The 16,871-nt window shown below is 50.4% G+C and overlaps 1 protein-coding gene across 4 annotated transcripts in view; it reads left to right on the top strand.

The window, feature by feature from the left end:
• ST3GAL3 (ST3 beta-galactoside alpha-2,3-sialyltransferase 3) overlaps positions 1 to 16,871 on the top strand; it is a 266,714-nt gene that overhangs the window by 96,682 nt on the left and 153,161 nt on the right. For 3 of the 4 annotated variants that reach the window (XM_004699493.4, XM_045291844.1, XM_045291845.1), the window contains exon 3: positions 12,367 to 12,414. The exons of the other annotated variant lie outside the window; for it this stretch is intronic. In XM_004699493.4, coding sequence (XP_004699550.1) covers positions 12,367 to 12,414 — 48 coding nt within the window. The remainder of the gene's footprint in view (positions 1 to 12,366; positions 12,415 to 16,871) is intronic. 4 annotated transcript variants of the gene reach the window in all.

The raw sequence follows: 16,871 nt of genomic DNA, 5'->3' as shown, positions 1-16,871 counted from the left end.
ACTGCATTTTTTTTACTCCCACATAGTAGCATCCTATAGATAGACCATACTTCATGTATCCACTTATCAGCTGTAGACATTTGGATTCTTAGCTGTTAAGACAAATGCTCCTTTTACCTCTCATGCTCACGTTTCTGTGTAGACGTATATTTTTGCTTCTCTTGAGTGTGTTTCTCAGAGTGGAACTGCTGTGCCACGCATGGTGGCTCGTGGAGCCCTGGTGGCATAGTGGGTTATGGACTGAGCTGCTAATGAAAGGTCAGCAGCTGCTTCTTGGGAGAAAGATGAGGCTGTCTGTCCCTGTAAAGATTTAAAGACCCTGAAACCCGAAAGGGGCATTTCTATTCTGTCCTAATGACTTACTCTGAGTTGGAATCACCCAATGGCAGTAGGCATATGCTAACTCTATGGTTAATCTCTTGAGAAAGTGCTAAGCACTTTCTAAAGCAACGGTTCCACTTTTCATTGCTCTCGGCAGTCTGTGAGGCCCCCAGTGTCCCCCCATGCCTTTCACTCTTAATGTTTGATATGATTGACAGCAGTGATGATCAGTGACAACGTCTTATGTCTTAATGGGGACTTTAAGAAGTGGATGTCTTCGCTATAATGTAAATGAAGTAATGGACACAGTTCTCATGGTAAAATATAAAAAACCTTGTTGAACATCTTTCATTTTTGTTCCTTCTCTGGGTCTTAATTTACTACATTATCTCTTGGGAATGGAATGGTGCTATGTTCTTTTAATGACTGCCTATCAAGTACATCTTTTTCCCAGATGAAGAAAGGAACGCCATGTGGAAAATGACTTCAGAGTCTCATCCTGGCCCAGGCTCTTTGGTACATGTCTGCAGTGCGGGCCTGGCTCTCACAACTTATATTTATTTATCTGTTTATGATTATTATTTGGAGATTTAAAAAAAGTAAACCCCAGACATCATTTTGTCCAGAAATGCTTTAGTCTGCCCCTCAAATAGATAAGAGCCTTTATTGTTTTCTATAACTGTTACATCATGATCTCACATGAACTGTAATTCTTTCCTCATTTCTAATGCCCAGTCTATGTTTACATTTCACCCTTTTCCTCAAAAAGGCTGTTTCACCGGCAGTTAGTTTGAGTCTGGATTCAAGCAAGTAAGGTTTGTCTGCTCTCGTTTCGTTTCCATTTTCCCGTGAACGTTTTGAACACCCTCCCCTCCTCCTACACGGTTGTGCAGTGTGTTCTTTTCTGAACAGGGTCGAATTCTACTTCTAGCTGGTTTCAAGGTTTTCTGGGAAGAGGTCGTCGATTAAGGCTCGGTAAGATTAAGTTAGGGGCCCCGGGACGCAGTGGTCTGTGTTCCGTGGGGGGAAGATGCGGCAGCCCGCTTCTCCGGAGATTCAGATCAGAATTGCCACCCGCTGCCCGAGAGGCCATCCTGACTCAGAAGGCCAAGAACGGGCAGCGTGGTTTCCTGGGTCATGGAGAGGAGTCTTGGCTATCTTCAGGGCCAGTGCTACTCTGTCTTTGGAGTTATTTTGAGTCGGGGTCAAGGTGACAGCCACAGGCTTGGATTTTGGTTAAGATCCACTACCCAGGAGTGGGTGGCACGACACCAGGCTGTGTTTCACTCGTTGCGCCCAGGGCTTGGCTGCCGTGAGTTTTGGCAGCTAACAGCAACAAGGTTAAGGAACTTAAAAAAAACCCCAAATCTGAAAAACAGATGAATGAACTTATCCAAAGCTACCCACTTGAAAATGGCAGAGCCTGGGTTTGGACCTTGGCCACTTGGCTCGCAGCTCATACTCGCTCTTGTCTGGCATGCCTACGAAGCTATCCCGTCACTCCCTGTAGGGCCCTGCCCGTGGCATCTTCTGGACTGCTGGCTTTTTACCTACCCTGTCTCTCAACTCCATGGGCCCTTGCTGACTGCCTCTCCACGCCTGCTCACCCAGGAGAGGTCCCTTCAGCAGTGCCCTCGGTTCCCTTCCTTTCTCGTCCGGAAAATGCCCCACTAAGGTACAGCTGTGAGGGGTCTGCCCATCCTCCCTTGGATCCTGCCCATGGACGGCCCCAATTTGGGGAGGAAATAGGCTAATCACATGGATGGACTGGTTTCAGCCAAGTCTCGTCTCTGCTTGGCAATACTGCCTTTTTCTTCACATTCATCAATGTCCTTTCCTATTTCTAGGGCGCCAGTTCCCACGCTCCTGCCTTCTGTCTCACTCTGCTTCATTCGTCACTTGCCTACTTCCATTTTTCGTCTAGCTGCTGCTGTACTCACAGGTGTTTCTGAGCCGCTCCATCCCCCCACCCCCTCACCCCCACCCGCTCTTTGAGGGCGATGACTTAGTAGAATTCTAGCTACTCCCAGACTTCCTGGTCTGCCTGTGGGCACTGATGCCCCAGAGGGTGTCCTGCCCCTGAGCCCCAGCCAAGTGCCTTTTGTCTCCTGGCATGACATAGCAGTTTCCTCCTCAATTTTCACGGTGACTCACCTTTTAAAAATAGTCTTTGATGTGTCAAAGCCTCTTTGACAGTCTAAACGGTTGTATCGACTGGCTCCCTTTTAGTCACAGTCATTGAGACCTTCTGAAAGAAGCGGTCCTGATAGATTCATGAGGTATGATTTTCCCTTCCTGAACCCCCACACCCTTGCTCGATTGCATGCCAGCTGACCGCCCTTAGCTGTCCCCACCCAGCTGTCCCGGCCTCTCCTAGATCATCTCATACCAGCACAAATCCCGTCTTCACAATGGCTTCCCAAGTTCCCCAGCCACTCCCCCCCCCTGACTTTATCTTGCATCTGCACGTGTACAGCAGCTTCTCTAGAGGCTTGTAATACAGCTATTTATATCTCTGTTTTCCCCTGATGGTTTCTAAACTCTTTGATGTCAGAAACCGTGTCTGAGCTTTTCTACAGTTCTTTTGAGTGCAGTAAGAGCTCTATATTTGGTAAATTAAATTAGCATCATAAATCTGAGACACTTCTTGAAATAAAGTCCACTACATCATCCACCCTCATCAACTCATTCATCACTGAGTCCTTGTAATCCGAGTAGTGTACAGAAATTGTTCCCCTACATTCACAGAGGGGAGCCAGCTGTGGTGCAGTGGTTATGTGTTGGGCTGCCAACAGCAAGGTCAGCGGTTCAAAACCACCAGCAGCTGCGCTGGAGAAAGCTGAGACTTCCTACTCCCATGAGGACATACAGGCTGGGAAACCCATGGGGGACTTCTACCCTGTGCTGTGGGGTAGCTGTGGGTTGGAATCGCCTTGACGGCAGACACGCGCTCCCAGGGAATGACCTTTTCAGTCACCAGCTTCCTTGACCTCCTGTCACAGTCTGATGCTTGTGACCCACGCTCACCTTCTTCAGCACCCTCTGCCCTCCCCCGGCCACTTCTTTCACCAGCTTTTCTTGTGTTGGTTTGTCTTCCATGTCTCCATAAATTAATGGCTACATTTTACTTCCCATCCTCAGGCTTCTTCTCTCTTTCGCTGCTGTTGGGTGCCATCGAGGTGGCTCCGCCCCTTAGCCACCTTGTGTCCAACAGACAAAACACTGCCACCCGCACGACTGGTCCTACGCCGGGGCCCACTGATGCCGCCACTGTGCCCACCCGGCTCCCGGAGGGCCTTCCTCTTTGTCCCTGCCCTTCCACTTTACCAAACGTGAGGTCTCTCTCCAAGGACGTGCCTCTCCTGACAGCACAGCACAGTAGGTAAGACGGAGTCTTGCCATCTTTGCCTCTAAGGAGCCCTCTGGCCTGACTTCTTCCAACACAGATGGGTTTGCCCTTTTAGCAGTCCCTGGTACTTTGAATATTCTTCCCCAGCACCACAATTCAAATACATCGATTCTTCTACCGTCTTCCTTATTCAGTGTTCAACTCTTACGTGCAGATGATGCAGTGGAGAACACCATGGCTTGGGTGAGGCTTACTTTACTTTTCAAAGTAGCACCCATGCTCGTCAGTCCTCTAACGCGGCCTGCTGCCGCGGATTCACCGAGCGCACCGCATCTTTTCATCTCTTGACTGCTGCTTCCATGACATTGATTGTCAGGACGTGATGACCCGATGGTCCAGCTGTGAGGATTTTGGTCTTCTTTACACGGAGTTGTCATCCATACTGATTTTCCCCTTTACTTTTCCTTCATATATTTTCAGAAATTTCATTTACTCGGGTTTTGTTTGTTTGTGACTCAGATGGGTGGAGAGCAAATTAAGGGACTAAGACTAGCGATCAGATCCCTCCAGGGTCTAAACAGTGGAGAAATTAACACAAGAAACTGGTGTTCATGTGACAATTAAAGTATCAGTTCTGTTCACGGGCAGGTAAGTCTCCAAGTGTAGGGCTTATCCATCAAGCTGGGGCAGAGCTTTGATCCAAGGCCCAAGTAGAGGCCTCTGCTCTGGAGTCGGATCCTGTAGGACAAGTTGTGCTTCCCAACTAGATCCAGCCTGGTTTCAGGTCTGCCTCTTACGCCCAGTCGCCAACAACGATATGCCTTGGTATGAAAGCTGAAGACTGGAACCCTCCTCTCGGTTTACTCCACAGTCCACACGTTCCAGTGCTTCCTGAGAAAACATATGTGTCACCCGAGAAAACATACGTGTCAATTTGAGGACGAAGGTGCTCCTGACCCAAGGGAGGTATTTCCAGTTGCCTACTCTGCATGTGGAAGCTAGACAGGGCAAAGGAAGCCTACAGAGGAAGTAATGCATTTGAATTACGGTGCTCGTGAAGTACTGTGGACTGATAGAGATATGTAAAAACCATCCTCAAAACTGCCTTGGATATAGCTGCCTTCCTGTGGAGATCACCCAGTGGTCCATCTGCCTACCTGTTGAAGGCCAACCACCCTGTGTCTGTTTCCACCAGTTCTGAGGAAATACTACCCATTTAAAAAATCCTAAAATCCTTAAAAAACAAAACCAGGTGAGGCCTGGATGGAGGCTAGGCCCACATGAGATGGTAAAAGGAGAGTCTCAGCTGCAGGTCAGGATTCTTGGGAGCTGAGGAAATGTCAACCCCCTAGGCCTCTTGGGAGTAAGAGGATCAGTGGTGTAGCTAGCTGTCTGCCACAGAGTCTAGAAGTGGAAGAGCATTCTGGATCTAAGGCACCTCTCCAAGGTGTCCGGCTGCCCTTACAGCCCAGTTGTGATTCTACTGTGAATGTGGATCTCAGGGCCTCCGTCAAGGTGGGTTCCTGGTCTCCCAGTAGTGGCTCGTATTTCTCTGTTGGTGTCTCCTACCACCTGCCCCAGCATCTCTTTACATCCCATTCCAGATCTCCAAAATATAGAGCCTGCCTGCCTTCTCAAGGGATGTGGATTGCATTCCTCTGGGTCAGGGGCCCACCCATGGTCCAGTTACCAGTGGCCAGAGGAGAGGCCAGGACATGTGGATTAGATGAAGACCCCAATCCCAGCCAAGCCAGAGCCCACATGTATTTGTCTGAGCCCCACTGCTGGAGACGAGCCTTCTCCTTCTCTGTCTCTCGGGTTCATAGCCAGTCATGAAGGCCTCTAAGTTTTTGTTTGTTTTCCATCCTTTTTAAAAAGAAAAAAGAAAACCCAGTCCCACTCGTCTCTGCCTTGTTCAGGCGGGGCCCCCAGCTCATCCCGGGAACGCTGGGCCCGCTCCTCATTGACAGCCCTGCTTTGTATTCTGCTGCCAGCGCCGTCAGCTTTGCTTCCACAGAGCGGCCCAGCCGGTACTTAGACATGTAAGTCCGATCCGTTATCTCCTGGTGTTACGCAGAGCTCCGTGTTGCTCTTGAGCCAGAGTCCAGACATTTTATCATGGCTCCTGTGCTCTTCTGGGCGACTCCTTTTCCCCACGCGCCTTTGCTCGCCGCTCGGTTCCCAGCCTCTGTCTGCTCCCTGAGGGCCCCAGGTTGCTGCCCTTAGGACCCTTCTGCCTCGGACTTTCTGACTCCAGACCTTCCCTCGCCGACTCGGTTTTCAGGTCGTAGCCCATCTCTCACTTCTTCCAGGAAGCTCTCCGTAAGCACCCTAATATCGTCCACTGTTATCACCTTGGCCACCAGTGCGTGGTTGAATATTCTTCAGCCCCTTCTCCTGTCCGTGGTTCTGTCCACTTACTTGTTCGCCCGTGTCCACGATCTCCCTGACTGAAAGGGAGCTCCCTTGAAGACAGGAACATTCTCGTTCTTGCTCAGACCCACGGTCACTGAGTCGATTCTGACTCACAGCAACCCTATCTAGAGTTTCCAAGACTGTCAGTCCTTAGAGGACAAACAGCCTGTGGGTCAGCTGGTGGGTTTGACCCACCGACTTGGTGGCTAGCAGAGGAGCACCTTTGGTTGGAGTCGTCCACAGGCCATGAATGAACAGGAGACTCGCCCTCGCCACTCTGATTTCTGTTCCTGGGTGTGTGTTGTTTAGCTTTAGATGTGTTGCAAGCTGCTCAAGGGAACATTTCTCTTTTTTTCCCACTTGGTCTACATCTGGGGCTTAACACATGGTGGATAACAGATGTGTGGTGGAGCCATACTGTGACAGGTAGCACCCCCAAATGCTGTTCATTGGCTGCATAAATTGAGCTCTGGAGAGTGGTCCAATGGCTGGAAAGACTGTACTCTTTTCATTTCTTTTATTCTCCTTCAGAAAGCAGACTCAGGAAACATCTGACCGCCATAAAGATTTCCCGTCCGTTCTAGGTTTCCTCATGAACAGTCACGCGCAGCAAGGCTCTGCTGTACTGTGGTCTGGAATTGGTTTGGCCACTGGCGTGGCACACCACGTGGCTGCCTCCGGCCTGAAAGCCTGGACAAGCGGGAGCCTGGCCTGCCTGAAATAAAAACGCATATTTGTTACCCCGAGAGGGAGAAGGCTGCAGATTCTTGCTCTGTAGCCTGCAAAACAAATGTCCCAAATTGTTGACTACTGAGGTTTTCCTTTAGCTGTCAAAATGGTTTATAGCTAAAATTATCTTAATATTCTTTAAACACCAATAATGAAAGGCTAACGTGATTTACAAGTCTGTGCCTTTAAGACTTAAAGCAAAATGTATCACAGCTTAGGCACAGCATGAGGACGATGCTTACGTCCATCTGAACTGTCTGCCTTTGCATTGGGATCTTCTGCCCGCTAAAGACCCGTGTTTTGGGGACCCACGCTCCCCTTAACACTGGAAATAATATTTAAAAAGGCTTTGACTTGTTAGTCCTTGCCCCCTGCTGACCCTCGTCACACTTTATGTTTATTTAAAATGTGTACTAACTCTTTTTCTCCCCTGGGCACAAGGCAAAGGTGAGGTCTTCAGACAGCGTCGGCTTTCTTCTGTGGAGCCTCGGTGGGTATATACCACCACTAACCTGGTGGCTGGCTAGCAGCCCAAGGCCTAACCCACTGCACTGTATGCACTCGATGCTGTTTGTGGAGGAGGGAAGAAGAAAGGGAGACCCAGTCACTTAGGAGTTGTTGAATAAGGAAGCCCATTGCGAACCTTGCCCCCCTCTGCCCTGGTTCCGGGATTGAGAGGTTGAAACCCTAGAGCTGGATTAAAGTTCTTTTTAAAACATTTCCCCCTCTGAGGATACACATAATACATGTTCACGCTGGAAAGTCTCCAAAAATAGGGAGAATAAATATTACCTGTGATTTTACCACCCGGAAACCATCACGGTTGACCTCTAGAGCCCAGCCTTTTCATCACACCTTTTTGCATTTAGATCGTCAAGTTTAAACGCAGCTCTTGAAGGACTGTGTGCAAATGCAAGAGGGAAATTTGCAACAGCAAAAACACTTGCTCCCGAAGTAAAAATCTGGGCGGCTGCTGGAATCCTTGCGCACGCGGGGCTGCTGTCTGCCCCGAAGGCCTTTGCCCATCTTCTGCAGGTGGTGGGAGCTCACCTAAGCAGCTCATCCCGCCCCTTCTCATTCCTCCAGGGCCCGAGGCTCTTTGTGTGCGGGACTTTCTCTTCCTAGGCAGGAGCGGGGGAACCTATTTACGAGATCACTTGCAGGCCATACTGGTCAAACGTGTAACAGACTCATCTTCACTGTGAGGGCTGTAGGAGCCCTGGGGTGCAGTGGTTATGTGTTGTGCTTCGATCCACATGTCGGCAGTTTGACTGGGCTTGCTACTCCCGTGCACAGTTCAGTTTCGGAAACCCACAGGGCTCCACCGAAGGCAGTAAGTTTGGTTGGTCAGTTCGATGCCTACTGGAGCTCCCGTGGCATAGTGGTGATGTGTTGGGCTGCTAGGTCTGCAGTCAAAACCACCAGCTACTGCAGGAGTGAAAGGCGAGGTTTCTGTTTCTCTAAAGAGTTACAGCCCTGGAAACTCACGGGGGCAGTTCTACCCTGTCCTGTGGGGCCACTGAGTCAGCCTCGACGCAATAGCAGTGCATTTGTTTTCTTGGTTAATGTAATGACCAAGGAGCCCCAGTGGCACAGCGGTTTACAAGTTGGGCTGCTATTCGCAAGGTCAGCAGTTTGAAACCACCAGCTGCTCCCGGGGAGAAAGACGAGGCTTTCTACTCCCATAAAGAGTTACAGCCTTGGAAACCACAGGGTCAGTTCTCTCCTGTCCTGTAGGGTCACTGTGGGTCAGAATGGACTCCGTGCCAGTGAGCTTGAGACTGTGGCAGTTAGGAGCTCTGGTGGGATAGTGGTTCTATGTTGGGCTGCTAACCTTAAGGTCAGCAGTTTGATCAACCGCTACTCAGGAGAAAGACGAGGCTTTCTACTTTGCTGAAGAATCACAGCCTCTCTACCAGTGGCAGTTGGCTCACTGTAACTGCTTCTCTGTGGTGAGGTGTGGGGTAGCAGCTGGTACTGATGACTGTGCGCCTTTTATAGCCTGGGGGCTGGACGTCCCCACCCCTGCCCAAAGCATCACAGTAAAGGACAGGTGAAGATTGAATAAGAATCCCTATCCACAACCTGTGAAACAGGACTCCGAGGACGTCACCTGGGAGGGAAAGAAAGGATATGATTTATTTCATTGCTTTGTTGAATAAAAAGGAAGGCAATCCTCGTCCTCAGGGGGCTTTGCCGTCTGTGAGCAGAAAGAGAAGCAAGCAAGGACGGGCACAGGGCATGTCCGTGGGCATAAAAGTGCTCCCGAACACCTTGCCGTCATCTTGTTCCTGGAGCGTGGTGACTCAACAGTCCAAGGTTTCCCAAGCAGAGACAGCCCCATCTTTCTCCTGGGGAGCCTCTGGTGGCTTGTCCCACCCACCCTACAGTGAAGCAGTCCAACACTTGCCGACAGCGCCCACCCCCACCCCCACCAAGCATCTTATTAGAAATACAGCGGTGGCCTACCGCACGCAGAGAGGGAGCAGAGATGGTCTTGTGCAGGAGGGCGTGACGGAGTTGGTCCTGAATGGGAAACTAGCTTACGGGGCAAGTGTGTCCAAGGACCCGAGTTTCCAGAATCTTTGAGGACACGGAAGTAGTTTGGCATAGCTGGAGCATGATATGGATTCAAAGTGACTAGCCAGGCAAAACAGTGACGAAGATCTTGGAGTCGGCGTGGAGCGTGATCTGATGTTGTTGCCGTTTGCTGCCATTAGCCCAACCATAGCGACCGTTACACAGCCGAACAAAGCATTGCCGCTCCTGCACTCTCCTCCCCGTAGTTCTCACGCGCCAGCCCATTGCCACGGCCGCTGTGCCAGCGCATCTCCACTTTACCAGCAGGATGTCCTTCTCCAGGGACTGGTCTCTCCTCGCAGCCTGTCCAGTCTGTGAGAGGAAGCCTCGCCATCCTGGCCTCTAAGGTAAGGTGACCATATCTTAACATCGGTAAAGCTGGACACCAGTGATAAAACTCATATCCTGGCGAAATAGCCACATGGCAGCCGAAGTATACCCTAGCTTGTCATCCATTCTTTCCAGAAATCGGCACTTTTTTAAAACGCCGTGGGACGCGGGAAAACTTGTTAAAAATCGGGACTGTCCCGCCAAAAGTGGGACGTCTGGTCACCTTACTCTAAGGAGCACTCTGGCTGCACTTCTTCCAAGGTAGATGTGTCTGTCCTTTTGGGTCCGTGGAACTTTCAGTGTTCTTTGCCAGCACCACACCTGCAGCATCGCTGCCTTTGCTTTATCGACCGGGAGAAACCACTGACGGCCTTTCCTAAGAAGCTGAGACTTAGCTGGGCACACTTTCAGAAACCTTACACAGTGCAATAAAGGGTGGATGGAAGCGGGTGACGTTCAAGCAGGGGTGTGGTTGGGGGATTTTCAAAAAACGATCCCAGCAAAAGAGGCCTGGCCAAGGGCCACAGTAGAGGCCGTGATTCTCGGCTGCCTGGGCTGGGGGTGGAGACAGGGGGTGCCTATAAATGGCTACAAGGGATCTTGGAGGGGATGGGAATGCTCTAACACTGAACTGTGCTGATGGTTGTGCAATTCTGTAAATTTTCTACAATTTTCAGACGAGTGAGTTTTACGGGATGTAAATTACACGTCAATAGAGCTGGGGGGGTGTGTTAGTGAGAGCAGAGCGATCTCTTGTGAGAGTAGCGTGGCATTGAGAAGACCCGGCGAGGAACACGGATAGAAGCTAGACTTCTACAACTATCTGCTCTGCCACGGATCCTAATTCTGCGCCCAACATTTTTGTAAAGAGACGCCAACTCTCTTTCATTTGATGGATTGCAACGTATGTGGATCCGCCTTAAACTGGCACTGCAGAGTGTTTGCCCCTGGGTCCCTATTGGAAACCCCCTCCTTCCACTCTCTGCCCTCCCCCCTCCCCACCAGTCCTTAGTAAACACTTGATTCTGCCCCCCAATACTCCATGACGTATCACCCGAAGGCCGTGCCGCCCATTCGTTTCTCTGGACGCTGTGTTTGCATGTTAGGGCTGTGCTGGTCACGTTGCAGCGGGTAAAGCAGAAGTAGTGCCTGCTTACGGAGTTTAGAGTCCAGCCATGGAGACAGATGGCACGGTGTCAACAACAGCTATGTAATAAGATGCAAACTGATTATTGGAGAAATGCTGTGGGAGACATCGCCTACATCATCATTCAGTCTCCCCTTGATAAGACCCAGGAGAGAACTTTCTACCCGACGCTGCTGGCGTTTGGCTTGGCCGTGTCTGCCTGCCTTCCCATTGCTCCGGGGCACCTGCGCCATCTTGTTGGGCTGTGCAAACAGGTTCCCTCGGCCATGGAGACCCCGTTCCAGCCACGTCACAGACACCTCCAGGGAAGCCTTCCCTGCCGGCACCTCCAGGGGCGGTTTCCTTCCACGCCCGCCCCAGCTAGGTCTCGTCCCCACTTTTGACGGCACAGTAGCACTTCGTTTCCCTTCTTTCTACATTGTCCGTGTTGGGTTAAACACCGTACATGCTCGTGTGGAAGCCGAGTTTTCCAGCGCATTCTTTATGCAGTCTTTGTGGTAAAACCAGGTGCCTCGGCTGGTATTCGGGGCGGCTCATGCTCGAGAATATCCGGCAAACAGTTGTTTGGTGACTTCTGCACGGGGCCAGGCAGTGCTTCGTCTGTTGTCCGTGAGTGGCTCTGAGCTGGAGTCACCTAGCAGCAGCAGCAACGTCATCTCAGCATCGTGCACATTAGTACCGATGACAGGGCAGTCTGCCAGGGCCGGGGCCTCGCTCTTCTTGTTTGTTACAGTGTCTCGAGGTGGTAATACAGCACCGCAAACAGACAGATGCTCAATGAATGTGTGCAGTGCGTTAGAATGAACGAGTGGATTTTGGCACTGGATTTGTTTTTGAGTCCTATTGACATGTTATTCACGAGTCCACTGATGTAGTTGAACTACAGCACAAGGAGTTGTGCAGTCACGGCCACAATTCGTTTTATCGGGCACTGGTCTTTTAGCAGTGTGCTTTCTCTTTTTGGCTTTGGCTGTCGGGAGGGAAGCTCAGGCCCCCTTGCCTTCTCCCTGTGCCACTTCGTAGACGCCCCACGGCGTGCATCTCTGCACTCACCGCCCCCCCGCCTGCATGATGCTTTCCCTTTCTCGGGCTTCTGCACCTTTCTGTATTCTCAGAGGCCACTTTGAGTCTGTTTTGGAAGAAATAATAAAGTAAGCAATTGAATATGCGGACAGGAGAAAGAAAGGGAAGGTCAAAGGGGGAACCTCATTGCCTGTCGTCAGATGCAAGAGGGAAGCTTTGTTTAAATTTTCTTTTAATTATGAAGGGGGGTGGCGATGTGTGCTCCGATTTGGCAGGAAATGCCTCTGAAGAATGGGGGGCCTGGCCCAGCCCGGAGATGTTCCTCCGGGTGGCAGGAGACAAGGGGCGCTGGGCTCGCAGGGGTGATGGGGCGTGAGGAGGCGCTCTGAGCAGCTGAGGAGATAGTGCTGGTGTTGTTTTCCCTGTGGATCCGAAGAGGAGGAAGCAATGACCTTGTCCTCTTGTGTTGCAGATTCAGTGGTTCTTACCTTTGACTCCGCTGGACAAACACTAGGCTCAGGTACCAATCCTCCCCCTCTGCCATCGGTTCTGCTCTCAACATGGGCCACCCTGAAGTGGAGCCCCAGGTGGGGTGGGGGGCGGGTCTGAGGAGGGTCATGGGATGTCTCAGAACTTCTGGAAATGCCTTCTCTGGAAGCCTAGGCTGCCCCAGTGGGACACAGCATCCAGTTCCTTGAAGCGGGTGGTCTGGATCGTTTGCAATAGATGCGTGTCCTCGTTCAGAGTGGCCCAGACTCCTGTCCTTGCATATTTCCGGTCTCAAAGGACACTGAGAGACCCCCAAGCTCGGGGCATACTCCTGGAGTAGGCGACCACCAGGACTTGCCACAGAAGGCCTGGTTGGTGAGAGCATTGCTCTGTGCTGAGGGGGTACACCCCACACTGCAACCTGCGCCGTACACCCCACGTTCGCCAATACACACACCCTCCAGGCGAGAACGACCACGTGTTGCCATGGGCTCTCAACTGCTCTTCCCGTGCCCTCACCCACGCGCCCGTGGCACGGAATAACCCGGCCGCGAAGGAGCTTGACGTTCCCAGGTCTGCGGCCCTTGACCAGCTGCGCATCACGTGTGTGGGGGCAGTGAGCAAGGGGAGAGCCCGTGAGGCCCCCATTCCTTTGTCTTGTGTGAAGAGTGTCTTGGGGCCTCAAGCCTGATGGCCTTTCTAATATTGGTGAGACTATTTAAATTTTCTTTAGATTTAGTATGAATCTGTTCTAACTTAGTAAAACAGTCATGCATGCATGGCAATTTCAGAAACACACTCTCCATTGCATTTGATGATGCACATCTTGTTACAGTAGGAAACTTTTCATGTGTTTGAAAACGTACCCCGATACCTTCCTAAATATTTCTGTTTTTCCCCCACAACCGTTTTATTGGCATATCGTTCACATACCATACAACCCAGATAATTCAATCACATTAAGAAGAGTCGTACGACCAGTTTTAGAACATTTTCTTATTGTGCATGATCATCGTTACTAGCTCCCCATTATCCTATCGCTCCCTCCCAACCACCCCTGCCAGGCCCACAAGAAACCATTAATCGAGTTACTGTCTTGGGCTTTGAGAATAACAAAACAGATAAAAACCCAATCGAAAGAAAGCAAAAACCCTAAAAATTAGAACAAATTTAAATGGACCGTAAGGGAGATGAAATGATAGCACGCTAAATTCTTACCTAACTGCGTCTGCAACAATCCACTGTCCAGTGCACTCTGCACGTGCGCAGTGAGGATGAGGGAGGGCAGTATTCCATGGAGGTGGCCCGTGAGTACCAGGGATAGTTTGCAGGCCTCTTGTGCGCAGTTAATCCATTTTTCTCTTCTTGAAAGCAATAGACTGATACTTCACAACCTAGCGAGAGGCTCAAGCAGTTGTGTCCGTGTGGATAAAGGGAAAGATGTCCAATGACTGGTGTCCGCCCGCCCCCTCCCCCAACCCCCAGCAAACTCACTGCCATCGGGTCGATGCTGACTTGCAGCGCGGCCCTACAGGACAGGTAGACTGTAACTGTGGGGCAGGAGGAAGCCCTGCCTTTCTCCCAAGGAGCTGCTGGTTCTTTCGAAAGGCGGCCTTGCAGTCAGCACCCACCGCAGGTCAGCAGGGCCCCTCGGGTGCGCTCGCAGAGGCCCCTGTTTCCTGACTGGCTCTCCGTGCTGACACTGTGCTAGCTGCTCGACACATGTCTTGGTTGCCCCTTCAGGTAGCTTTGCCAGGCAGATAGTGTATTTACAAATCATCGAGAAACGCCTGCTCCAAATGGTGAAGTAACCTGTCCAGGGCCACCCACCTCTCACTGGGACTCCTTGCATCTTCATCACCGCCGTTCTGGAGGGAAGCAGGAGAAGCCTCTTTGAGACAGAATGCCCGAGTGGAGAGTTCTCAGACAAAAACAAAAACTGCCTGTTCATCGGGGAAGAGACTGCTCCCTTTGAACACAGTAACGTGAAGAGCGAGCGTCTGTTCATCCGGGGGTCCCATTCAGAGAGAAGGGAATCCAGAGTGAGAGCAGCTACGTGCGACACAGTCGGCCGAGTGTGTTTGTGGAACATATGCAGAGCTATAAAAGCCAGTAGGAACAAAAGAAATACTCCAGGAGAGAAACTCACAAAAGACGCGAGCAGGCACTTCACAAAAGCGGAGACAGAAACGGCAGTAAAACTATAGAAATGGTGGCCCAGCCTTTGGGTTTCCTTGGTGGCAGATTCCTGGACGTCCTGAGGAAATGGGCATTGTCCACCATCGTACTGGCCATTACATGAAACAAGAGACCAAGCATCTATTGTTAATTACGGGATGTGCCATTGTTACAGGAAATTATAGGCTAGACTGTAATAAATTATAGCAAAAAACCAAACACAACAGAACGATAGAAATGTTTGCTTCCATGAGTAGCACCAAACCCACTGCCTGCCGGTCCATTCCGGCTCCTAGCAACCTGATATAGGGGTTTCCAAGACTCAGTCTTGGTGGGAGCAAAGAGGTTTGACTTACCAGCATTGTCACCTGTAGTGGACAGCAGCCCTATGCCTAACCCACGTGCCCCCAGGGCTCCTGGGAAATGCAAATTAGAGTCACAGTGATAGAACCAATGTTCACCTACCAGAAGAGCAAAACTGTAAACAGTGGTTCTCAACCTGAGGGTCGAGACTCCTTTGGGGGTCGAACGACCCTTTCACAGGGCTCACCTGATGCATCACAGTAGCAAAATGACAGTGATGAAGTAGCAACGAAAATAATTTTATGGATGGGGGTCACCACCACATGAGGAACTGTATGAAAGGGTCGCGGCATCAGGAAGGTTGAGAACCACTGCTCTTTAGAGTTTGACAATCCTATGTTGACGGTGTAGTGCAGTGGAAATTCTTGAATCTCCACTAATTTGACAAAAAATAAACCTCTGGTAGTTTCTACCTAACCTTGAATATACACATAAACTGTGAGCCAGTACTTCATCTTGTAGGACTGTTTCCTTCAGAAATACATGCTTGTGCACGTTAGGTGTTCTGTGTGGGAGAGGACGCTTGGTGGCACAGTGGGTTATGAAAGTGCCTGGCTGCTAGCCACAGGGTTGGTAGTTCAAGCCCAAAGCTGCTCCATAGGAGAAGGTCTGCTCAGCTTCCGGAGACCTAGCAACAGTTCTACGCCATCCTCCAGTGCTGCGAGTCGTAATCGGCTTGATGGCAGTGGGTTTGGTGGGGGGCTTATATGTGCAAGACTCAGCTATGGGAGCACATTCGTAAAACACCACACAGAGTCCACACACCTAGCAACAGTAGAATCGATAGGTAAACTGGGTTATAGTGATATAATTAGCATGGCACATCAGTACAATTGCGCAGACTACAGACAGATGCAAAACAGGAGTGTTAGAATTGTGAATCTAAAAGCTGTTGTTGAGTGAAAAAACAAAGTCAGACAAACTAGAATATGTGCTGTATGTTCATATAAAGTTCCAAACCAGGAAGATTAAATTGGATCTGCTTAGATGCTTAGTGAGGAGCACTAGTAGTGTAATGGGTTATGTGCTGGACTGCTAACCACAAGATCAGCAGTTCAAATCCACTAACCACTCCTCTGGAGAAAGATGAGTTTTCTGCTCCTCTAGATTTATAGCCTCAGAAATCCACAAGGGCAGTTGTACTCCGTCCTCCAGTCTCTGAGTTGGGGTCGGCTCAACGGCAGTAGGCTTTTGGTAGACATAGGATTAAGGACTACAATGATCAAGTAAAGCAAGGAAGAGACTCCCCTCATCGAATGGCTGAGTTCCGTCAGCAGGAGGAAGGAGAGTGACTGAAATTCGCCGTGGGAGGCTTGTGGTGGCCATGGTGACATTGGCAGCAGTGGGTCTGTCAAGCACCTACAACTCGGGGAGGAGACCTTCCTCTGATGAGAGCACCCGAGGCCCCCACAAGATGGGTGACGTCTAGTTGCCTTTTCCCCTCTCTGCCTCCCAGAGGAGGACCCTGTCTGTGAACTGCTGGTAACTAAAGTCCTAGCCCTTTGATCAGATAAAGGGCTGGTATACACTTCAAAGGGTATACACTTTCAGAGGTCCAGAAAGAACAAGAGAGAAAACAGAGTTGCTCAGTAAAACATCCCCACGAAATTGTTCGTGAACTTCCCGGCTCACTCATCGTAAGCTGTGCACATTCGTGTCTGATTCTAAAGACATTGCGAGTTGAACTAAAGAACAGACCACCATCACGGTCTGCCAGAAGAAGCCAGCTCCTAGCACAATCACTACGGGTTCGGTAGGCGCAATTTTACAGCGATAATAAGTGAAGATTATAGTAAAGTTATGGAGAACATGAGAGATAAAAGAGATATATAGAAATAAATGGAGTCAGACACATTTCATGGTAGCATTGCTCACCTCAGCCCAGCTTGGTGGTCCACGTGGAGAGAGAGAGAAGGGAAGGAGGGCAAGGGAACAAGGGAGAGGGGA

Source organism: Echinops telfairi, unplaced genomic scaffold, assembly GCF_000313985.2.
Source record: "Echinops telfairi isolate 266 unplaced genomic scaffold, ASM31398v2 ScPeMD7_443;HRSCAF=831, whole genome shotgun sequence".
Taxonomy (NCBI): domain Eukaryota; kingdom Metazoa; phylum Chordata; class Mammalia; order Afrosoricida; family Tenrecidae; genus Echinops; species Echinops telfairi.
This window is presented reverse-complemented; position numbering and strand designations above follow the sequence as displayed.